The sequence below is a fragment of the Coloeus monedula genome (assembly GCF_965178545.1).
Source record: "Coloeus monedula genome assembly, chromosome: 8".
In the NCBI taxonomy this organism is placed as follows: domain Eukaryota; kingdom Metazoa; phylum Chordata; class Aves; order Passeriformes; family Corvidae; genus Coloeus; species Coloeus monedula.
In genome coordinates, this window is record NC_138788.1 from 355,199 (window position 1) to 379,827 (window position 24,629).

At 48.8% G+C, this 24,629-nt stretch overlaps 1 protein-coding gene across 2 annotated transcripts in view; it reads left to right on the forward strand.

Annotated features, from left to right (window-relative positions):
- Positions 1–24,629, forward strand: part of ASCC1 (activating signal cointegrator 1 complex subunit 1) — a 35,398-nt gene that overhangs the window by 240 nt on the left and 10,529 nt on the right. Inside the window, exons 1-9 of one of the 2 annotated variants that reach the window (XM_082286177.1) lie at positions 104–529; positions 1,426–1,550; positions 2,704–2,803; positions 3,676–3,773; positions 5,009–5,187; positions 11,209–11,345; positions 13,494–13,613; positions 17,753–17,874; positions 19,976–20,055. In XM_082286177.1, the coding sequence (XP_082142303.1) occupies positions 1,442–1,550; positions 2,704–2,803; positions 3,676–3,773; positions 5,009–5,187; positions 11,209–11,345; positions 13,494–13,613; positions 17,753–17,874; positions 19,976–20,055 (945 nt within the window). In that variant the 5' untranslated portion in view covers positions 104–529; positions 1,426–1,441. Of the gene's footprint in view, positions 1–103; positions 530–1,425; positions 1,551–2,703; positions 2,804–3,675; positions 3,774–5,008; positions 5,188–11,208; positions 11,346–13,493; positions 13,614–17,752; positions 17,875–19,975; positions 20,056–24,629 lie in introns of those variants that run through there. The other variant, XM_082286176.1, reaches the window with a different exon arrangement.

The following is a 24,629-nucleotide window of genomic DNA, read 5'->3' on the forward strand; positions in this document are numbered from 1 at the left end:
GCGCGCGCCACTTCCGGCGGGACGCGTGAGGGGAGCGGGGCGGGGGTGAGTGGGAAGGAAATGGCGGCGGGGGCGGCGGAGGGGACGGGGATGCTTTGCTGCTCCCTCTGCCTTCCCGCAGGGGTGTGAACGTAAAGCCGAGCGGTTCGGTTGCTTCACGACCCTCGGCGCCCCGGGAATTTAGGCGGTGCGGGCCCTGCCGGTGCCCCTGCCGCCCTCCCCGGGTGGCCCGGAGTTGGTTCCCGTGGGGCTGCCCGCGGCCCCTCTGGGTCCTCCCCTCAGGAGCCGAGTCCTGCCGTAAGGCTGCAGCCCCAGCTGCGTTGTACTTCCCGCTGTCGCTGCTCACTTTTCAGAAGTCCTGTGTCAAGAAATTGTGACAACAGTGTGTTAAAAACATAACCCCCCAAAAAGCCTGCGTGGAAACAAAAGCCCCAGCGACTGATTTTTTCATGGCTTACTCGGTTTTTGTGCACAGTTTACCTCTGCACTTCCTCCCTTGAGCTACCGGAATTATTACTTTTATTTCAGTGTAAGTGTTTTTTATTTTTAGTGTAAGTTCAGGTGGTTGGGAGTCATTTCAGAAGGTGGGGCTTGAACTGAGGGGAGAAGTATTAACCCTCTGAACCCGATTTCACTCTGTGTAATAAATCTAGTGTAAGATCTTAGTTACTTCAAAAGCAAGCTCTTAATTTTTTCCTGTTCAGTTGCAGTGGATGGGTAAACCGTCTGACAAAGGTGATTTTTTTGGTGGAAACGATGTTTTCTGAGTAACAGATTCTGTTTTAAAATCGAGACAACCAATATTAAATTAACCATGCCAGAGAACATAGAAATTCAAGTGCTGAAGATACAAAGTCTCTGACAGAACACTGCCAGCTCTTTGCTTTAGCACCATTAAATGTTCTCCACTCGAAACATTTTTAACTCGGTGCCAGCTAAAGCCCAAAGAAACAATGAAATGACACACTGGCTGAGGTTACAGTGAGCTTTAGCTGAAACCTGTGAGTTTTGGAGTTACATACCTTACACTGCTTACATTTCCTGTTTTCACTTGATTGTGCTTTACGTACTTGTGGCTTCTCGTTAAATTACTCTTTGACTGAGACATGTAAGGTTTGAGGAGGTATTGCCTTCCTGAAGACTCTACACGGAGGAGCTTTTAGCTCAGGGAGAGGAGGTTTAGATTGGGTGTTAGAAAGGAATTGTTCCCCTCTGAGGATGGTGAAGCCCTGGCACAGGGTGCCCAGAGAAGCTGTGGCTGCCCCATCAGAGCAGCACTGCCTGGGATAGTGGAAGGTGTCCCTGCTCATGGCAGGGAGCTGGAACAAGCTGAGCTTTAAGGTCCCTCCCAGTCCAGTCCGCAAGGAAACAGCAAAGTTTGCTTTTCCTTGGCCTGAGTTAGCAAAGCTGTCCTTGTGGTTGCAGTGGGAGGAGGAGCAGGATGGACGTGCTGCGGCCCCCCCTGATAAGGATTGGGGGGCGAGTGTACCGGAAAAATCTCGTCCAAGAGCAGGCCTTCCCACGCGAGGAGGAGGAGGACTTCTATGCAGGTAAGGAGGGATGCTCAGGAGGTGTAAACATCAACACTGGGGACCCAGGGAGCTCTCAGTGTCGTCTGTGATCTCTTCATGAGCACAGAGACCAGCCCGTGTGGTGGGCTGAGGTGTTCAAGAGGGAGAAAAAGGCTTGGCGCTGGTCCCTGATGATCCTGCTGCCCAAAGTGGAAGCAATCCCAGTTACCCCAAATGGGTTGGCTGACTGTGCTGCTGACTGTTGGGTTTGCTTGCTGGTTGTGGAAGGTCTCCGGGAAAAGGGAAAAGCAGATTGGCTCTGTAGATCCGTTTTTCCCAGATTTCTTTCTTTTCCGTAGCATGATTATTTGCAGATGTGGTAGGTATGGAAGCTGCTTGCTAAAGACCCTCTGTCCTTGCAATTTTTGTGCCTTTAAGAACTGGCCTTCTACAGTGCAGCTTTTGGAAGGTGTTACCTATTTTGGGGACAAAATTCTTCCTGTCCTGGTGTGTTTTACTTTGCCTTTCTGCCTGTATGTTTGTTGTAGCTGTGTGTGAGTTGTTGTGGGCACAGAAAAGCTCCAGTGTTACTTTTCAAATGGGAATGTGGCAGTCGTGTCCTGTTTCTCCTCCCACCTTGCCTTTCAGTGGGTTGCACTACGCTTTAACAAGGTGCTCTCCATCCAAATTCATCCCTGTTTGTGCTGGAAAGGGGATAGGAAGCATGGCTTCTTTCTGGATGTTCTGTTTGATCCGTGCATGACTGAATGGCCTGTGGATGAAAGCTGCATCTGTTCCTCTGAGGCTGTTTCTAAATCACTGGCCTGAACCCTTGGACCAAAACTATCCTCACCTTTTATCCGTGTTCTCCTGCGACCTTAAATTTCTGCTTTGGCTGCCAGAAGGGACCATTCCCACTGTGTGGGAATTGCACAAACTCCAGCTGAGAAAAAACCTGGGCTGTAACTACCTGTTTCCTGCGCCTCCCAGCTGGCCGGATTTAGAAGCAGTCATTATGTGTTCTTGAGCTGGTAGTACAGTGATAAATAAAAAGCAGTTATCCACAGCAGAGAGGAGCCCGTTCCTTCCTTCATGTAACCTCAGGAGAAGGCTGGGAGGAGATTGTTGTCCTACATAAAGCACTTCCAAACTTGCAGAGGTTGTGCAGGGTCTGATGTGGTTTTCCTGGTAGGCCCCGGTGACTGCACGGATGAACCCTGCGGTGCCTTTGTGGTGGAGGAGACTGAGCGAGGCTTCCAGTGCCGGGTGGAGGTTCCCAGCCCCTTATACAAGTGAGCCTGTGTGCCTTGGTTTATTTGATTTGCTGTCAGCTGGGGAAGAAGTTGAGCACAAAATATTTCGTTTTTGGGGTTGGGGTGAGCGCCAGATCTCTGGAATGTGTCCTGTGCTCCGGGTTTGAGTGTTCGGGAAGGGGAAATTGGCAATGCCTTTCTAGTGCAGCTGGGCCTCGCTTGACTCCTCACCGTCCCCGTGGCAGGGATGGCAGGTGGTGCTTGCTGGCTGGCGGGAGAGTCTTTGAGCATCTCTTCCCTTGAACCTAAAAACATCAGGGAGGGTGGGAGAAGGCAGGGGAGGAAGAACTGGAGTGAGCAGCCAGGCAGGGGGAGTTTGTGAAAGCTTTCAAAGAAAGCACACATGACTGGAATTGGCTATTGACTCCAGTCTCGTGTTTACTGGGAAACCTGTAGTGTTCAAAGCTCTCTCTAGTTATGTATGACAGTTTTATTAGTTGAATAGTTTTGCTGAAATACAGAGAAGGAAAAGTGGTCCGTTGTGTATTTGGATGCTGGCAAATGACTACCTTAAGCAAAGCAAAGAGCAGAAAAAGAGCCCTTATTTCTTCCTCAGCTGGGATAATGGGAAAAGAGAGAACCCAGCTGATGAAGTGGCTGCTGGGCAGAGCTGTCATGGACCAACTGACTTACTTTAACTTAAACCAGTTGTGAGCCGCAGCTCAACATTGTCCCAGGCTGGACACGTGTGAAGTCCTGGGAATCACCTCTGTGCCTGGATGTGGTCCTGCACATGAAGCTGTGTGTGTGCGTCCCTCCAGCACAGAGGGTCCGCATCTGGACACACGTGATGGATGGAGTGTGGCTCAGTGTCACTGTGTGAGGGAAACTCTTGCACTTTATGCCTCCAGGTACATCATTGGGAAGAAAGGGGAAACCAAGAAGAGGCTAGAAGCAGAGACTCGAACCTCCATCAGCATTCCCAAGCCTGGAGTGGAAGGAGAAATTGGTGAGTAGAATACACATAAAATGGACGTGCTTTTATCTGCTCTTGCACAAGCACAATTTAAGCAGGGAGAGGGTACAGGAGATGTTTTCCCTTTAATTTTTACTTCTGCACAGCACTGACTCACCTTTTGGCCCTGGGAAAGTCACTTCACTTTTCTTCTGAGTTTATTTCTATTGTCTATAAATCTTTATAAAACAGTGTCAGGGGGTTTTTTGTTGTTTTTTTGAAAAAGTCTCGTTTGGGCCTTAAATGACTGGCTTGAGAACTTGGGTCCTGAATGTGTTGTATTTTTTTTTAGTTTTGCTTTTAAAATAGTATTCCATCAATAAGAAACTGAAATAAGCATTCAGAGAAATGCCTTGTTTATCTGTGTAGGAAATAAACATCAGCATGTGCTTTAATATGAGAAGGGTTTAGATTACATTCCTGACTTTCTGGTGCTGTCACTAGATCCCAACAGTGAGAGCGGGGCTTCTTGTAACATATGTTCCCTCTCATCACTTCCAGGGACTTAAAAAGAAAGGAGACATTGCTCATCAGGGCTGACCCGTGTGGGTTCTGCCAGAGTGGGTATTTGGAGGGTTCCTTAGGGCATGCTCCAGAGATTACTGGCACGGTGTGCAGTGCTGTTTGTGACAGAGCTATGAGGAGGAAGTGCTGGGAGGATCCCACTGTGGTGCTACACAGGAACATGGTGGTGCTTCTCAAGGAGTGGGTCTTGACTTCTTCCCGAGAGCTGTGAAGGACTGTTAAGAAGGTTGAGAGATGCTGAAAGCACGTAATAATGGGGAGCCGAGGAAAGTCTTCTCCTTGCTGTTCTTTCCTGTCAAGCTCAAGTGTTCTCTGTTTGGTGCCTTGAAGTACATGCACAAATGGCACAGACCATCTTGATCCTTGATTGATTTCCTTGGCTTTTTCACTCGGACTGCCTATATGAAAACTTGAAATAATGCTCTAGAAATCTGAAGGGCCTCTGAATTGATGGGCTCTCAGTTACTGTATTTTTAGGCCCTCAGAGCTGGCTTTCCGGACGGCAGAGGGATGCTTTTGGTGGCATCATCCTGTCTTTGCAGAGGAAAGGACAGCTGTGTCAGGCATTTTAAGTCAAGCAGGGAGTCTGGCAGGTTTTTCAGTGCATGGTTGGGGGTTTTGATTTCTGCTGCTTCCTCAGGAGCCTGGGGCTAAAAGCAGAGAGCTTCAGGAAAGCAGAGAGGTGTTGCTGTGCTTCCCTGCAGTGATCACTGGGCAGCACCGGAGCGGGGTCACCTCTGCCCGAACACGGATCGATGTGCTTCTGGACAGCTTCCGTAAGAAGCAGCCCTTCACACACTTCCTGTCCTTCGCTCTTAACCAGCCCGCCATCCAGCAGAGGTTCCTGCAGTTCAAGGAGGAGGTGCTGGAGAAGTGCTCAAAGGTAGGGATCCACGTCAGGATTAGAGTGCAGAGTGCTGTTTCATTTATTGAGAGAGCTCTTTGGCATTTTCCTTGAAGGCCTTATTCTTTTCTACTTCCCAGGAATGCATTTTTAACATGCCTTTTACTTAAGTTGGTGGATCTGCTGTGAATTTGTTGAGTGCTTTTGTGAAATTTTCTGAAAAGTGGAATGGCTTGCTTAGTAAATTGTTAGTAGAGATTTTTCTAGATGGGAGGATATCTACCTTTCAAAAGAGGATTGGGCTTTTTGTTTTTAATAGGAAAGTCACTAAATAATGTAGTGGACCTGTCTACATTTTGTATGATTTTTACATAACCGTGAAACCAGGTAGGAAATCACAAATTTGCTGCTGCTTCTGTTTCACTTTTCTTTTGGCTCCTGACAGTGAAGGAAGATGGGCGTTATTGCCAGAGCTGAGCGAGAAGTGACTTGGTAGCACATGCCATCCTGCAAATCTCATCACTTCCCTTCTTCCCCAGGAGACTTGGTGCTGACAGCACTCCTACTTGCCTTCAGATCTTGTGTTGGGAGGAGCAGGAAATAGTTAGGCATAAGGAAATGAGGAAAATGAAGGGAAAGCTCTGCATTCCCTGGTTTATTTTAGCATGCTTCTGGTCTGACAAAAGTGGTGTGTCAGTGCACAGGGCTGGGCTGAGGAGAGGGAATGGTGTTCTTGAATTGCCATGTCCTCTGGGTGTGCTGGAGGACATCCCTAGGCAGGAGAGAGGTCTCTGTGACTGCTGCAGGTTGTGTTGCACACACTGCAGGGCTCTGTGGGCTAATACTCTTCACTTTCACGTCCATCACTTCTGCTGGCGCCTTGCTAAGGGGAAAATACAATCTTGCAGATAGCACAGCTTAAGAAGTTTAGTTTCCTATGTCTTCATGCCATGGGTGTGAATTATCTGATAACTGGGGAGACATGAGTTCTTGCTCAAGTTCTCATGGTCACTTGCATGTCAGTTGTTTCATCTCCAAGAGCAGATCTGAGCTGACTTTGCAGTCTTGTCTTTTCTGGCAGTCGGGATTTAAGCCCCTGTTCTCCTCCCAGCTGCTTAATTCCATGACATCTTAGGAGCTTTCTATCACCTGACATTAAATACTACTGAAATTGGCCAACAGATCCAGGGATCAGGCAGTGCAATGCCAGGAGAACCTTTCCTTTGGGCTAGGAGGATGATCTCTCCCATTAGGCAGCAGCACTACTTTTATTAAAGCTCACCTTGATTAAAGGAATGCCTTCCGGGCAGGGGGATGGAAACATTAGCCTGGGGAGGTGTTGGCTGGACAGAGAGTGCCAGACCTGGACCTCGGGCTGGCGTCAGTGATGGCCTGACTCCCTCTGTTGGTTTCTAGTGCCAGTCCTTGTGTGGGACACACCAAAGGTGCAGTGAGAGAAGCAGCTCTTTGAGGGCCTGGTGACCTGCACGGGGCTCTGTAGAGGCTGCTCGTGCCATTGGCTCTGGATTGAGGCTGCTGCTTTCAGTGTGGTGTTTCTCTTGCCCTTTGTCCCCCTCTACCTGGGCTTATGGCTGCTACAGTCCTTTGACTTGGTCTTCCTGGAGATCTGGCCCTGCTCTGCCTGAAGACTTGGCATCCTGGACTCTGTGTATTTGATCCACCTCCTTCTCGTTGTCCTCCTCTAGCTGTCTGCCAGCAGGTCCCATGGATCTCTCTTGTCCCTCCCTGTGACGCCGTCTGCTGCAGTAACCTCAGTCTATCCCATACTTCTTGCTGGGTTCTAGCTTCCAGGCTGCCCTGGTGTTGGATGAGTCTTCTAAGGACCTTTCTAAGTCCTTTCAGTGTCACATTTCTAGGATGTGTGGTTTATCCATCTTTGCAGGCAATGCTGTTGTTTGTGCTCTTCTCCAGTGTTTTCAATCCTGCAGCACAACAGACTGACACGGGACCAGCCCTTCTTCCTGTAGAGCACTCATTTTTCCTGCCTCCTGGGTGGGTTGCATCTCTGCAGCCCTCCATTGGCCCAGCCTTCCCCTGATGATCTTACTTGTTCTCCAAACCCGTCCTGCTCTTGTCTGTCACATTGTTGCTCTCTTGCTCACTCGTAAATGTCAGCTTGCAGCTCTGGGAGAAGTGGGGTGTCTGCCATCCTCTTAAAAACATGGTCACAGACTTTGTGCTTTTTCCAAGTGTTGTCAGTCACATTTGGAAGGAGCTGCCTGGGAACATCTGCGAACCTTCACATGCTCCTTGTCTCAGAAAACTGCAGCAATCCAGCCTTGGTCAGAGAAGTGCTGAGAGCAGGTACTGGCCATGTTCATCTTTCCTCCTCCTGCCTGACCTTCTGTCTGTCCTGCAATTTTTGTTCTGTGCCTGGACAGCTCCAAGTCCTGTAAGGGCCTGAAATGTTCCTGGCATCACTTACATCAGCTCTAGGGTTTCAATTTTCAGTTTGAAATGTAGAATTCAGTCAGTAACAGGTATTCAGGGGGTTGCATATGTGTAGCCTAGGAGTATGTAGTGCTCTATTTTTCTGTGCTTCCTTCTCCTGGTACTAGCAAAAGGGTTTCTAGATATATTTATTGCTCCTGTTAGTTGGAGGAGTACATGGCTGCCCCGTGCGTCTCTCAATCACTCCTCCAGCCCGTAATGCCACTCTAATACCACTTTATCTCACAGCAGGGTCTGCTAGAAAGCACATCAGTAATGAAAAACAGTAATTCAAAACTGTGCCTCACAGAGCAATAAGAGAGCTTACAGATTTGTCCTAAGCAATGGGATTTCTCGGAATACTTGAGGAAATCTGAATAGTTTTCAGTGACAGAAGCGGAGCGCTTCTCTTCCTGGTACAAAACATCGCAAAACTGGGTAAACTGCAGCCTTTGAATGAGGGGTAATAATGGTAAGGAAGGGAGAGGACCAGGGGTGGGTGTGGGGAGGGTGTGTGTGTGTGCGTGTGTGTGTATCTCTTCTGGCCATTGAGCATTTGTGAGGGACTCTATTTCTCTCTGAAGCAGTTACCATGACAACCATTCATTTATATTTTATAGCATTATGTTGGTGGGTATATGCTTTCTAAGTTTTTTTTGTGGGTGTCTTTAAAAGCTTTTAGAGGATAAACCTTGTGCCGAACTACAAAACACTTCAGGTGTTGTTCATGCTGTACAGGCAGGGCTGCCAGGCAAATTAAGTGGGGCTGAGGGGAGGCTTTTTATGTTAATTTAATATAAATATGGGGAGGTGGCTCACCTGGACAGGCTCATCACTGATGTGGTGCAGTGGGAGGTCCGGATCACTGGATGACCTTGGAAGTCTCCCCTCATAGTCGTGTAGGTGTCAGAGTGAGGAGAACTGAGACGTCTGTCTGAGCACGCAGGTGGAAAAGGGAAGAGACTTTGCAGTAACATTGCTGTGAAAAATCACAGTTGGGTCTTGGAGAGCTGTGCAAACGCAGCGTTTGCAGGCTGAACAGGCTGCAGATGTAGCAGGGAAAAGAAACGTTGCTGTAATATATGGCAACCTGTAAATATCAAACATTGCTAATGAGGTATTATATTTCACAGTGGAAGGGACAGAAAGTGGGAGGGTTTTTGAGCCTGTAGCTCTTCAGTCAATCCTGTGCAAATGCTGTCTTCCTGGATCGCTCCTTTGTTTGTGGATCAGGGTGGCAGAGGGCATATAGCTGGCATGCAGTATCCTGCTCTTGAGGAAAAAAACCCCAGAAAACATAAAGCTGTCTGCAAACATTGGGAGCTCTTAAAACAGTAGAGAGGACACAGCCAGGGCAGAAGAGCTAAGGAGTTTGATCCCTTGCCTTGTCATGTAGAAAGGCTGAAGTGTGTTGTGGTTTATGGCTTCCCTACTACAGGGTCTTAGATTTGGAGGAACAGTGTGCTTGGGCTTTGCAAAGAGTTGAAGACCCCAGGTAAAACCCTTTCTGTGTTCCTTCTAAAGAAGGAGAGCAGAGGTAAAAGTCTTTGGTAGCAGGAGGGAGAAGAAATGACTGAGTGGAAATGAGTTCGGTTTTTTTGAGCGTGACAGGGCAGTGTCAGGGAGAGGCATAAGCTAAAAAGGACAGTCATCACATATGGATGGTGCAGAAAGGGATTATTCTTCCTGCCTCTCAGCACATCCTTAGAAAGCCCAGGTTTGAACAGTAAATTTTTAGAGAAGCGATAGGGCAGGTTCCCATGAGGCAAATAATTGGGTTCCAGCCTTTTTGCATCCTAGTGAGCAGTATCCAGCCAGGAAGGGCTGCTGAGACACCCGCAGGAACGTTGGCTGTTCCAGGGAGAGCTACTTCTGACGCAGCATCTATTTTATGTGTGAGAGAAGTGGGATCTGCCGGCCTGTGAAAGTAGGGAGTGCAAGCAGGGTTTTTAGGAGCTGCCCGAAGTACTAGGGAGTAAACCAGGAAGATTATCTAGGTCTTGGCCTGCTTGCTGTGCACTGCTCTTCCCTGCTAAATTCCCCAGCAGCCGTAGCATGGCTCGTGGAGATGATGTGCCATCGTTTGTCAACTCTCAGCCCACACTCAGGTGTTGAAAACCTCAGGGGAAAATGCTGCTTTTGGGGCAGGGTCACGTTTACAGCACAAATCATGCTGGGGCAGAAAATGAGGGCAGGGCTTTGGCTTTCTGACCTGCAAACGGCTTTGTTACTGTACCTTATCTGTGCGCTCCGTGGGAGTGACCTCGGCTGGTTGTCCATGGCAAGGTTAAATCAAACCTTCTCCCAGTTTCTGTTACCCAAGCTGTTGTTTTGTGATGGGCCAAGTATTCTCTAACTGTGGATATCACTGGAGAAAAAAGGCTGACGGAGAGAAATCATGTCCTGTCATGCATGTGAACAGCAGGGTGAATTAAAGGAAGCCACAAAGCTTTTACTGCAGGGAGGGGAAGGTAGGGAGAAGTGAGATGGGGCCATCCCTGGTTTTTGCCAGGCTGTAGCTGCTGGAGCAAGCCCCTGGCCTCTGCTTTGTAGCCTGCCTTGTCCCTATTTTAGCCCATAAGCTCTGCTGTAAAGAAGGGTCTGGATGGGGTCATTAGGCCTGAAAAAAGCTGAGTGAGACGTGAGGCATTAAACTCTTGACGGGCTGAGATACTGCAGCATTTAAACATCTGAAAGGTTTCATTTCAAACTCTGGGCACAGTAGAAATTTCAAAGCTATTGTTCTCAGCTGGTGCACTCTTCTCAGATGGAGAAAGGCTTCCATGGCCTGGCAGGTTGGCTTCTTCTGGAGTTAAAATTGGAGGTTATTTAATGCATTCATGGGAAGTGGCCACTAAGTGGAAATAATTGTTTTAATATGGGTGTGTTAACCATCCTTGAGGTATTTTTATAAGCATCCTAGAACAAAAGAGCACGTTTCTTAAAGCTGAATGCAGCCACTGCTCCACCTGGGAACAGTTCCTCTCCAGCAGCAACACGCAGCTCTTCTTATAAAGGGAATTTAAACTTAATTCATCTCAGCAAACTATAGGGCATATGGGAAGAAAAAAAATATAATTATCAGAGCTGGTATTAGCCGTGCTTGTGTTGTGAGGTGCAACCTGTGTTTAGATAGGATTTAGAGACCATTTAGAGCTTGTCACTACAGCTGATCTCAGCTTTATTGCACAAGAAATGGACTTAAGTTTTAAATCTGAGCTGGCTTGTGCTGAGTTCATTGCTGGTTGCAGCTGCTGCGTCGACAGCTGTGGAAGTCTCCTCCCAAAAAAAGCCCATACGAGTGAGTGTTGCAGGTCAATAGGTCCCAAGTTACAGCCTGCTGCAATGAGCTTCCAGGCTGCTGTTCAGCAGCTCTGATGGAAAACCAGGCAGGCAACTGTGGTGGGTCTGCACCTCACCTGCCAGGCTGAGCTTGCTTCCTCACAAAGCCTGGGAAGTTTTCAACTCTGTGTCATTACCGACCCAACCAGAGATCAAAGGATTGATGCCAGTGACTTGGTACCTGTTTTCTGTAGTATTTATCCCTGTGATGGAGCAGAGTGTGTGTGGATGAGGTAAGACACCTGTATGTGATGGATTGATTTGTAGGATCACGGGGTCAGCAGCAGCCTGTTCCAGAACCCTGCGAAGCTTCACCTGACTCTTGGGACGCTGGTGCTCCTGAACGAACAAGAGATCCAGAAAGCGTGTGACCTCCTGCAGCGATGCAAAGAGGACTTTGTGGAGTAAGTGGTGGGAAAGGGATGTCATCACCAAGGCCTTGAGAGAGGGGGAAGCAAAAAAACTCTGTCTTGACAAGGGACAGCAAAGAAAAGAGCAGCTCAGTAGTCTCTCTCAACTCCAGAAATTTAGAAAAAGGCTGAAATGTTTTAAATGGGGTAGTAGAAATCACTGAGGAGCCACAAAGAGCCTTACAGCATCTGTAGCTCAGCTCAAACCCTCAGCATTCCCTGAAAACCTGCTCTGCTCACTTCCCTTCCTCACGTGCGTCCCTGTTCTCTGTGCGTGAGCAGTTTTTGCCGCTGTCCCCTGCCTGCTGCAGGGGGAGGGCCGAGCTCCCTTACCTTTGCACGCTGCCTGCAGTGGGCTCTGGCACTTCCCTCCTGCCTCAGAGCAAATGCTGAGGTGTCCTTGACACGCATTCCTGGACGAGGGGAGCTGTGTGCAGGGAAGCTGTCAGGAGCCTTGTGAGTAATCAGTCTGAAATGGTCCGTGCTGCTCTGGGAGCGTGGCTGTGTCGCTGCCTGTTAACACCGAGCTGCAGATGTTGGGGCTTTAGCTGCAAATGTGATCCAGTGACACCGTAATTAGCTTATCTCTGTTCAGCTTAGAAATTGAAGATGGCCTGAGGGAGTGGTTTATTTACTTATTTCTGCAAAGCCTTTGCACACAGAGCACGGATCCTTCGTATTCATTTATTTGCTGCCTTGGTGCATGAAGAACTGGCCACGCTGTGCCAGCTAATATCTGTGGGAATTAATGCATGGCCAGAATTCATACTGCTGCCTTTAAAAGGATGGCTCCAGTTCAGCTGTTGAACAGAAATGCAAGTGTGTTTCCAGGGGGAGGCTCTGACTGCAGTATTTGGAAAGTGCCAGCTTCCTCATAAGTGGATTGAACTGAGGCCGAGAAAATCATTGCTCCCTATTTCCTTTAGTGGAGGGGGAATCAACACTTGAAGGTAACCTTTAGGTTATTTCTCCTTCTACACCCAAGTAAATATACTTGGAAAATTAATTTAGGCTCCCTTCCACCCACATAAACCTTCATTAGCTTTCACTTCCTGTTCTAAAGTGCAGGCAGTGCCCTGTGAAGGTAGCTGTGACCTTTTTGAACCTTTTTAGAATACAAGACCTTTAGTGCTGTTAGTGTGATGTCCATAATAGTACATTTGTGCTGTTTCCCTCCCAGTAACTATACTGGGAAGGGAAACCATGCTCTGCTTATTTCACTTGGCAGTCTTTGCTGAGAACCTCAAAAGCTGAACCGAAGTGAGCAAGGTCAGAGCAAAGTCACACTCACCTTGTTAGCTTGTGTTTGTTACATCTGCCTGTCCAGACACTCCTTGTTCTTTCCATGAGCCCTCGGTGTTAAACGAGGCATCACCTACTCACAGTGAGCCTTGGCTGCGGCGCCAGCCTCCCCAGGATGCTCTGCTGGGAAAGGCAAGGAGGCGGCGTGTTGGGAAGCAAATACACGCCACAGAGCGTTTGCAGGTGTGGGAGTGCATATTATATCCTGCACAAAGAGCTGGAGCTGATTTTAAACCAGCTCTGTTTACCGGTGGATGTTGCACTCAGCGCTGTCTTCTGTATCGAGTACCTTTCCCAGCGAAAATCAGAGAGCTGGAGACTTTATGGCTGCTCTTTTCACAGGGAGGCAGAAGCCTCTCTGGAATGAGAACTTGTACCATTTACTTCTGGTGGGTTTTCTGACATGTGGATGGAGATCTCCATGTTGAGGTGGCCTCTGAGCAGTGAAAAGTTGACTTAATATGTGTCTGAAACACTGAATATATGAATTTAAATTATTTTAGTACTTGGGGTGATAAGGCAATAGCAGCCATAGCCTTTTGAGCTTTAGGAATTAGGGAGACACATTGAATTTGGGTTTTTTCAGTGCAAACAAGCTGAAAAATAGGGGAAAGAAAAGAACTCCTCAGTGGAGTTCACTGCCTCATAGGCTCTGTGTAACATTTAAGTCCCACTTAACATCAAATTTGTGTCTAACTACAGCAAAAAAGGGATCCAATATCATTCCCATAAAAAAAAAAAACCAAATATTTGGTATGTGCGCAAGGAGCACTATGTGTTGCATTTCAAGAGCTGGTGTGGTGTTTTGCTTTTTAACACTAGGGATTTCTTGGGTTTTAGCCAAGTTACTGGAGGCCAGCCCCTGACCGTGGAGGTGGCAGGAGTGGAGTACATGAACGATGACCCTGCCATGACAGACGTCCTTTACGCCAAAGTCCGAATGAAGGATGGCTCAGACAGGTGAGTTCCCCGTGCTCCCATCTTTCATTCCTCCTCAGAGTGCCAGGGAAACCCTCTGGAGCTGGTGGGTGCTGCTGGCAGTCCTCAGGCCAGCAGTCATGAAGATGAAGTCATCCTTGCTTCCTAAACCGGTTGAGGCAGTGATGTGTTTGCTCTTTAAATCAGTCACTGGTGCTGCAGCTGAAAGATGTCATTTGTTTCTGCAGCAGTCTGTCAAGTTGAATAATGGAGTCACGGCTCACATGGGGATAAGATGGCCAAGGAGATACTCCTGAGATGACTTAGAAGGCAGGATGATTTGGCCTCTACTGTCTAGTTCCCAACCTGCAATCCAGATTAATCTGGACAGCCTGGTGTATTCTGCAGCACTTAATTATTCTTAAAACCCAGTTAGCCCAGAAGGTCCTCAGAAAAGCATGACCTGATTACAGAGTTGGTTTGTGTGTCTGTAGCAGCCTGGAATGGGTGCTGGGTGTGAAATGTCTTTTGGAGCTGCTGCTGTGAAATCTTGAAGCCTGGTTGATGTCAGCTCAAGTGTTTGTGCTGTTCACTGCCATGGCTGATGGCTTCAGCTCTACAAAGAGCACTGCCCAGGATGTGGCAGTGTCCGGACAACCTTCCTCCATCTCATTTTTGACAAGTACGTCACCAGTGGCAGCACCGTCTTTTCTCTTGGTGCTTTCTAGGAGACTCAGGAAACACGGATGGGGCTTGGAGCACCCTGGTCTAGTGGAAGGTGTCTCTGTCCATGGCAGGGTTTGGAACCAGATGATCTTTAACACCTCTTCTAACCCAAACCATTGTAGATTCTATGATTAACATAAGAGCTGTTGTATTCCGTGCTGCTGGTTGCTAGAAATAGGGAAGGGGAGTAGCCAAAAGAGCTTTACCTCTTGTTTCTGAGCCTCAGCCTTCTCTTTGCCTGGCAGCACTGCCTTTTTGTTGTCTGTTCCCATGGCTAGAGGACAGCAGGAGCTAGCAGAGGAGCATGGAACAGTGCAGCTGGGGGAGGAAGGCTGTGAGCAGGGACTGGCTCAGGGCAGAAGGGATATGTTCTGGCATATCCTTTCCCTGAGGGCTGAGGAGATGGCAGGGGGGCCCTGCTTAAAACCACACTTTGGAGGCTGTGTTGAAGTAAGAGATCGGAAGTGGGATAAGGAAATGAGTGGGAAAATGAAAAATGTAAGAATTGCTGGGAGGCAGTAGGAATTGAAGCCTTTTCCTTTTCTTGGCTCTTCCACTTTGAAGTCTGTCCTACCCTGAAAGAGGTGAGATGAAAACAAGTGGGGCGGGTGGAGAACCAGGGCAAGGTACAGATCAGCCAGGAGACAGAGCACAGGGAGAAAGAGAGCAGAAGCACTTGGAAAGATGAGATGGAGACAGACACTGGATGACCCAAATGCCCTTCAGTGGGTCTTGTTGTAGAGAGCATCTAAAATATCAGCTCTGGGAGCTGAAGTCTGGGCCTCTTCTCCTGAGTCACCGAGCTCTGGCTCACTCTGAGGTGCAGTGCTTGCCAGTCTGGTTGCATTTGAAAATAAGACTGCGGCCTGAGGAGCTGGGAGAGGAATCCTGTAGAGCGTAAGCAGGGCCTGAATTGACAGTGATGTCTGCCTGCCTCTGGGGACAGCCTGAACTGTTGGTACTTGCGCCGTGCTTGTTTCAGATGCCAGCTGTATCCCTTGTGCTCAGAACCCACTTGGGCATAATGCTGGAGAAAGTGCTGATGTGCATCAGGGGTGGCAGAGCCGCTTTGGGCAGGCGAGAGAAGTGAGGGCTTCAAGTCCACCTTGCCTTGAAACTGAAAACACTCCCACCCGCTCTGAGAGAGGACTGATGTCTCCACTGTCCTTCACAGAAATCTGTTAGCTGAGGTTTTGACCAACATCAGACCTTGTGCTTTGCATGGCACCTGGGGACTGTCAGGCTTCTCTTCCACAGCACCTGTTTTGCTTTTTGCATAGCAGCAGGCTCAGAGAGGGCCAAGCAATTTGAAGTTTTAATCCTTGGCCCAGGCTGGTCCTGCCCTCACCTGCAAATTAATTCACAGAATCATAGAACAGGCTGAGTTGGAAGGGACCCATCAGGATCATCGAGTCCAGCTGCTGGCCCTTCCCAGAACAGCCCATAAACACCACTCTGTCCCTGAGAGCGTTGTCCAAATGCTCCTGGGGCTCTGGCAGCCTTGGGGCCATGACAATTCCCTGGGAAGCCTGTTCAGTGCCCCACCACCATCTGGGTGAAGCACCTTCTCCTGATACCTTTCATCTGGCACTTCTCCCCTTACATAGTTCCTTAGCCATTAGCAAGCATCCAGAATAACATTTAGCTTTGCAGAGGGAGAAAAAAGGTAGTTTTGTGTTGATGGAGGGCAGCTTTTCCTTCCTTTGAGGTTCCAGCAGACACTGTTGAACTAGCAGTGATTTTATAAAGAGCAGACAAATGGTGATCTCTCCAGAAAACCCTGCTTTGTTTTCTGGCCTGTGACACAGATCATTGCTGAATCTCTTGCCTGCTGAAACCTGCTGTGCCTTGCTCAGGGAAATGGGAAAGCAGTTTCTGAGCTGCAAGGCCAATGCTAGAGGAGAGTGGCAGCCACGTGGCTTCCTGTGCTGGATCAGACTGCTGCAGCCTGTGTTGGAGAGAGGTGTGTGCCTTCCTGTCTAATGCAAGATGTCCTGTTAGCTCTGTGTAGTTCCTGGCATGGCTGAGGGGTGGAGTTCCTTCCTGATCTTTGGATGATCTTGATCAGCTTAAGCTGTAAAGCAGGAGATTTGATTTATCCTGACTTAGCTTGCATAACTGCAGACAGAATTAGGGGTTGGCAAGCCCTTCTGCACATATAATGGCTCAGACTGAAAGAGGGATCATGCTCTGATGCCTCCCACATGGCAAATAATTTCCATTATAATTCATTCTAATTTGTTTTATTTCCTTGATTAACTTTATAACGTAATAAAGCACCATTTTCACTTGAGCTATTCTCTGTTAATTTGTTTTAGTATTGTCTGTAATGATATTCATTTAATCTTTGTCATTGCTAATTTTAAAAATCACTGAAGTAAAGCCAGAAAATAGTAGAAAGCCATGACAATTGGTAGTTTGAGAGTCTTGAACTGGTCACATGGGGGCTGGCAGCCCGTGAGGGGCAGTCCAAAGCCGGCAGTGGGGTCGGAGCTGGCACGCGGAGCGTGGCAGCCCCAGGCTCTGGGGACCAGCCATGCTCTGCCACAGCTGAGACACCAACGTGGTGGGACCTCACGGAGCAGAAAGCCCTCTAATCCCTGGGATGTGCTGAGAGAAGCTCGGATTCTTCTGCAAATACTTAATACCCTCTGGCCTTGGTTTCAAAGATGGGAAGCTCTCATTCTGGCGTATCCTCACTGCCTTTAGTAAGAATTAGGCACTGCAGAAATTTTTTGGGCACAGCAGCAGCCTGGAAGTTCCCTCAGTTCCTTAGACATGAACGCATTGCTCTGATCCCTGCTCCTGCTGCATGTTCTAGGATGGGTCTGCCCTCAGATCCTGGCAGTCATGGCCAGACACAAAGGTGGGAATAAGTCCTTGGATTTTGCTTGCTCAGTAGCTCCAAAGCTGGAGCGTTCACCAGGATGTGCTGACTGGGTTTGTGCCCCCTGTCACCCTGTTCTGGGCTCTCCCAGAAAGCAAGCCTAGTGACTGGGCTGCTTTTCTGGGACAGAGAGGCTCCAGGCTCCAGCAGTCCCTTAGCAGATCCTCTGGGAGTCAAGGTGCCTGAGCCGCTGCGGGTGTGCAGATTTGAACATTTGCAAGGAGAGTCACATTGTGTTTCCTGGCAGTGGAAAGATGCATCCTTCAGCTCCCAGTAACATCTGTCACTGCGAACGAGCTCTCTGCTGTGCTAAATCTGCCCTTCCTCATGGAATATTTGCAGCAGGAGCGATCACAGAGGAAGCTTTGCGCAACAGTCAGAACTTTTTGCATTAGAGCTGAGTCCTGATGTCTCTGCTCGCTTTCCATGAGGGACTAGCTCCCTTTTCTGTGTGCGTGCAGAGACTTCATTTCATACTTGCTGCCCTCCTGGCTGAAAAGCCAAAAGCTGATGATGCAGAGGCTTCTTGTTTTACCTGGCCCTGTTCTTTCTCTTTCTGCCTTCCCAGATTGCAGATGGTCGCTGATCAGCTGGTGGAGCGGTTTGTGGCCTCCGGCTTGATGCTTAAAGAATGGGATAGGGTGAAGCTGCATGCCACAGTCATGAACACTCTCTTCAGGAAGGATCCAAGTATGTACAGAGCCTTCATCCTTGCTGATAAATGCATTTAAAGTAGTCCCGCTGCTCAGCAAATGCTTTTGTTGTTTGCTTTTTCAATGTGATTTTTCTTACTCTCAAGAATACCTACAGGGCTGGGGGGAGATGTCTGCACATAAAACCCAGAAGAAAATAAAAAAAGCAGTGAACAGAGTCATAGATTCAAAACCTTATCACTCATATTATCTGGGCTAAGGAAAAATATGTTCAAGTAGAATCAGAGAATGTCCTGAGTGGGAAGGGACCCACCAGGATCATCCAGTCCAGCTCCTGGCCCTGCCCAGGACACCCCAACAATCCCACCCTGAGACAGCAACTGAGAGTGTTGTCGAAATGCTCCTGGAGCTCTGGCAACCTTGGGGCTCTGACCATTCCCTGGGGAGACTGTTCAGTGTTCCCTCTGGGGAAAAACCTTTTCACAATATCCACCTCCCCTGGCACAGCTCCAGCAACTCCCTTGGGTCCTGTCCCTGGTCACAGAGAGCAGAGATCAGAGCTGCTCCTGCACTGCCCTTTGTGAGGAAGCTGCAGACCCTGATGAGGTCTCCCCTCAGTCTCCTTCGGGCTGAACAGAGCGAGTGACCTCAGCTGTTCCTCATGGAGGTGAGATCTTGGGCTCTCTGTGCCCCAGTGTTAAATTGAAACTGGGTAGCAACTCCATGTGTTGTGCTGACTTTCAAACAAGATGAAAACATAATCCTCTTTGGTTAACTTAGAGATTGCCCGTTTCTTCAGGAAAGTGATTCTATTGTCTTTCTCCTTAAATCAGATGCAGACGGCTGCGAAGCTGAATGTGAGCTGTTCTTGAGTGTATGGCGTCTGCTGTCTCTGCCAAAAGATTGTCTGCTCTGGCTGTCTGTAGCATCATTCTGATCACATTACTTTATAAAGCAGCCTTAAAAGCATCATGTTTGGGGAGGGGCAGTGCGTTACAGCCTGGTTCTCCGTGTGCAAACGTGCGTGCTCTGGCACGGTGGCCCTGTGCACTGCAATAGGTTGTGTCAAGAATTCTTTAGTTGTTGCCCCTCTGAATCTCTGCGTGGACAGTGATAACAGCAGGTGCTTTGTGTCATCGTTTCTGGGCAGGTTTTGGGTCTGACTGCTACTGAAGTCGAACAAGCACACCCAGGATGTAGAAACCCTGTAAGGATGGGGTTCAGCTCTCAAATTGAGCCCTGAAAATGTGATCCCAGAGTGCTGATCTGGCTCTGTGTGAGGGGGGACACATGGGCAGCTACATCTGACACCCTGGGTCTATATTCTGCACAGCCCCATGAGGCATGCGAGGCATTCAGACACAATGGGGAGAGCATTCCGCCAGCATTCTGCAGGCAGCCATAGAAGTCGCTTTGTATTCCATACAGGATTTGAATAGCAAGCTGGATGTGAGGGGGACTTCATAGTTAATGATGGAGATGAAAAAGAAATACTGAATATATTCACTGAGTGAGGCAGAGGTCCTGTGGAAAGAACAGATCATGTACTTGGGGATTATATAAAAACCCAGACATGCTCTGGGGAAATGGATCTCAGTCGTAGGCTTTTGGCAGTTGCTATAGGCCTAGGTTGCTATTCTGAATGTCTCTGTGTGTGTGTGGCTGCGTGCCCACCCCGCAGAAGCATCCACACCACACATACGGTGCAGGCAGCAGAGGTTTGTGTCGGTGCCGTCCGCATCCCTCCTGGCATTGTGCTGGCATGCTCAGCCTGGAATTTGGTGCTGTTCCAGGCCACACAAGTGCTGTCTCTCACCCTGACATGGCAGGATTGGGATCAAAACGAGCCAGAGAGAAGCAGGTGTATTGCACTGAGCAGTCAGCCCTGCAGGATCACCACAGCAGCAGCTATTTAGGGCCTTTCCTCCAGGTAGCAAAGGTGATCCCGATAGAGGCACCAATTCCAGCCTTTTTCCTCTTAAAATCCAGGTAGAAGTGGGGCTTTTTGCACTAAGAACTGGGCAAAGATGGTTTATTAGCTGGCAGCTGACTGGGGAGGGACAGAGTAGGGGGTGAAGTACAGCACACAGAATTCTCTCATCTGAAGCTCATTCTGGTGGTGGCTTTTCTCTCTACAGCTGAAGAACGAAACAGCACAATGACTGGTAAATCATCTTTCAAGGAGCGGGAGTCATTTAATGGCCAAAATATCCTCAAGGTCAGTATGAAACAATTAGGGAAATGGAGCCAGCTATGGATGTTGTATAGCCAAAAGAGGTCGAAACACCTCTTCAAGACTGCTTTTGTCTTAGGCTTATGGGATCTCCAGGGCTGGGGGGCAAGGGGGAAATCTGTTTAGAAAGCAAATGGTCCAGATCACTCGTAATTGGGAGCATTACAGTATTTAACAGGAGCGTTCCTAAAGCTGCTGAGGCTCAGAGCAGGAATATGAAGCACAAATGCTAAGTGGGTGTTCGTGTTGTCGTTTACGTCGCTCCTGTTTTACCCTGGAAACTCAGGCTCGAGTTGATTCTCAGCCCACCAGAAAGAAGCATTTCGTTGCTCTTGTTCTACTCATATATATTTATGAAACTAAACCCAACTCTCATTTCACTTACTCTTTTCTTCTTGATTTTAATCTCTGCTATTGATTTGCTCCAGAAAAATAGCGGGTAGTGGTAGGGAGTCCCACCAGGATCAGAGGGTTTTGGCAGTGATCAGAGGGTAGAAAGCACGATCCTCCAGACTGTGGAGGTTGGGTAAGGCTCAAAGGGGAGCATGCTTCTGACTCCCAGGCTTTGCCAACCAGGGTTGGGACTGCAGGCAGCCTCTGCTACTCATCCAGATGGCTGTGGCAGACTGATGCTGTGGTGCTTGACCCCTGCAAGTGTCCAGAGAGAAAAGAGATGCACAGGGGAGCAGAAATGGAAAACAGCACTGGCTTGTAAGCAAATTTGCAATCCTCACTGTGTGAGAGGATTTGTTGCAGGCAGCTCTGATAAGAGGGAGCGAGGACAATGCATGGATACATTTGGGTACGCTAAGAAGATATTCTGGCAAAAAAGAGACATGAGAGAGTGGGTGGGAGCTGGACAACCCAGAAGGACTTTAGAGCCCTCCCAGAGGAGGGGAAGAGTGTGCTTTACTTGTATTTTACAGTTTTAATAATGTATCAGGCACTGGATGCAGGGGGATGTGAAGGCCGGGGGTGGAACTGATTGATCTCTGTGCAGAGGACAAACAAAGGGACAAAATTAGGTTAAGCTCTCATTGTCCTCAAACGGTCTGTTCGAGTATGGGTGTCATGACTCAGCGTCGCCACATGTTGAGTGTGCAGTGTGAGACTGCAGTATTGCAAGCTGAAGCAGGGAAGCCACAGCCTTGGTCCTTTCTTAACGTGATCTGCAGGTTTGGGTAGCTCCCAGTGTTGGGAGAGCCGGCTCTGGAAGGGGGTGGTGTGTGTCAGAAGCCCTGAGCGTCTGCAGGACTCTGCTTTCGCAGTGTTCGCCTTCGCTCCTTTATTCTGCTTCTGCTAAGCTTGTCCTCAGGCTTTAGAGACACATAAAATCAAACTGTGGGTCTTCCTCGGTGCTCTCATCCCAAACCGTTCGTGATTGGGAAGGTATTAACGGTGCTCCCTCTGCTGGTCACACCATTTGTGGGGTCTGAGGATCTGGGGAGGGTCTTGTGGTGCTTGGAAATGCAACTGCTCTCCTTCCGATGCTACTTCTTATTCTTGATGCTCTCGGAAATATGAGCCTGATGCATTTTTAAAGCTCCTAATTGATTTTGTACTGACGTAGCCGAAAGAGCTGCTGGCTGTTTGGACTGCTGGTAATTACTTCAAAGCATGTCTTGCCACAAGAAATGTCATCCTTCTCTCCCACCTCCACTACATTTCCTAACCTGCCCGCTCCGTATTTCCCTTTGGTCTCCCACGTGCCTGCAGCAGAACGCCCGTTGGCATTAATTAATTACATGAGTCATAAATAGCTCCAGGCTTCTTACCGGAGGAGCCCAGCCTCAGTGAGCCACTGATGCATTCCAGCATGACCTTGCAGGGATGCGCCAGTTCCCTCTCAGCCTGCTTTTATATCCATGATTCCATTATTTATCTTGTGCTGGGGAGGCTGCCCTCTCGCAAAGTGGCTTCATTAACTTTTGCACCAGGATCTAAACGACGGGCTGTTAATGAATATGGCTGCAGTTAGGCAGGCTGGTGGGAGGGAGAGCCATGTGCCCCGCATGTGATTCCAGGCGGTGGGACTCTGTGATAGCTGTGCTGAGTGGCTGTGTTCCCACTTGGAACGCTAACAAAGCATGGCTGCTGGTAGGAGGGTAAGTGGGAAAACTCAGGTTTCATCACTCTCATTCCCGTTGTGCAGCCCTGTAGAGCCAAAGGCTCAGGGCAGGACCGGAGCTGTCAGAGCACGGAGCACGATGGAAGTGCCGTGGCTCTGCTGTTCCAGGCTGAGGCTCCCCGTGGTCAGGGCAGGGGGGTGGTGTGTGTGTGTGTGTGTGTGCAGATGCGCTGGCAGCACATGTTTGCTGATAACATGCCTGCGCTACCCCAGGCTCCAGCTGGTATTTTGCTTTCAGCTGAACTAATCGGAATTTTATTTAATAATCCTTTGTTCTACCCGTTCCGCAGAGTTAAACATACGCTCCTATTTGTGCTAATAAATGGTTGTGCAGGCCGGTACCTTCCCACACTGCTCAGAAAATAGATCCTGTAGGTTGAGTTGCGTTCGGGAGTTTAAATTACTTCTGTCTTGAAGAATATCCCTCAAAAAGGGCTTCCTGGCATAGGTGGAGCTGAGAGCCCAAGGGGCTGTGTGACCCAATAGATTTATGTCCAACAAAGCCTTGGCGTTGCGCTTCTCTAGTCTAGTCCCAAAAAGCTGGGCATGCTTCATGGACCACTTCATACAGAGCGATGCGTGTTCCTACTGGGCTGGCTTTGAACATCCTAGTCACATACCGAAGTCGTGCTCCAGGCAGGAGCAAAGCGTCTCATCTCTCAGAGAGTGGGGAGGAGGCAGCAATTCCTGGCTGAAAGACCCCGGCAGCTCAGGCAGGGCTGGGCCTCGGGAAGATGCTGGGTTGGCAGCCCCTGCCCTGCCTCCCGCCGTGTCCTGGCGGTGGCCGCGTGCCCTGCGCCGCAGCTGGCACAGCGCTGGCACAGAGGCGGCCGGGGCAGCTGCTGGCGTCTCCGGAGACGAGGCTGTGCTGCCTCCGGGCTTTTATTTATTTTTGTTTAGTGAAAAAAACCAACTAAGGCTACCATGAATAAATAAAAATGAAAAGAAATGCAAAGGGGCTGCCTGGCCAGAGATTTCTGTTGCACGTTTAAGGGAAAGGAAGAAAACCACCTGGACTCTTGTTCAGTCAAAGTGGAATGAATTTTGGCTTGACTGAGGTCTGAGAAGTAAAAGAATGGCCTTTGCTGCATTCAAACAAGAAGGAAGCAAATTTTGAGCGCAGAAAAAACGGAACCCTGCCGCTTAGCACAGATCCGTGCATTAACAGCTTACAAGATTAAATATTGAGGGAACAGCTACTGAGGTACAGCAGCAGAAAGCTGCACATCTTATGTCTTAGGGCATTAGGGGAGACTTTAAGCTGGGATGGAAGACTGGGAATGGGATCAGCCGAGGTGGTGACACATGCTGCCCTGCCCTGGTCCAGCAGTGGGGCTGCAGGAGTGCCCAGAGAGGGCTTCTAGGTCAGATAATGCAAAATTTGATGAGGCTCCTTCTATTTTGAGGCCTGCATAAGTGTATTGAATTATGGCACTATATCTGCCTTCACTGGGAGCAGGGGGGAAGAGCCTTTACTGACTGATACGCTGGAGAGCTGATCGGAGCAAAGGAATCTGGTGGTGTTCCCTGTCACCGTGTCTGTCCTGCTGGGTGAGACAGTGCCATGGCTGTGGCATGCAGTAGTTCAGTTTAAAACATTTGATCAAATGCCACAGACAGAGATGCAATGGAAAAGAAAAGCCTTGGCCTGGATAAACCCCTGACCCCTCAAAATACCCCAAGCCCACCAAGCTCTAAACAAATGAACATCTGCCCCTGTGCAAGCCAGCTCCACTTGCAGATGAGGAGTGTGTCTCATGTTCTGCAGCCTTTGGAACCCAGGCCTTTTGTGTAATTTTTGTTTGTGGATTTAAGGAGGCTGAGTCTTTTCCTGATGGATTTCTAAGCTGAGGTGAAATCAAAGAGCCAAAGAACCAGCGTTAGGTGAGGATCAAGACTGCCCGGTGTTCAGAAAGGGTAAGAACGTCTTGTTATCCTCAGTGAGGTGGTAAAGATGTCAATCCAAAGTAGGACTGACAACTGGAACAAATACCTAGCAGGAGGTGGCTGCTTGGAAAGTTTAGAGTTAAAAATACCAAACAAAAAATCCACTGGGGTGAGAAGAGACTGAGTAAGAGGTTGTGGTGCAACATCAGTATCTCAGAAATAAGCCAGTGCTTTCCTCACCTCGTTTTTACGGAAGAATCAAAAGCAGAAATGAAAGGCTGCAATGCCACTTTGCAGAGGGGAGAATTCCTGCCTTCAGCTCTGATCCTGCCATTACCAAGAGGTACCGGAACAATCGAGGGGGCTCAGCAGTGTGCAATTAGAGCAACAGTGGGATGGGAGGATGTGACAGTTGAGCAGATGAGACTGGAGATCAGTTTGTATAATCATGGGGAAGAAAAGGAGATTAAATTGGGGTGCTGTGAAAATGCTTTCCTGCGAATTATATTCTTCAGGGGGAAAAGCCATATTCACATTATTTGCA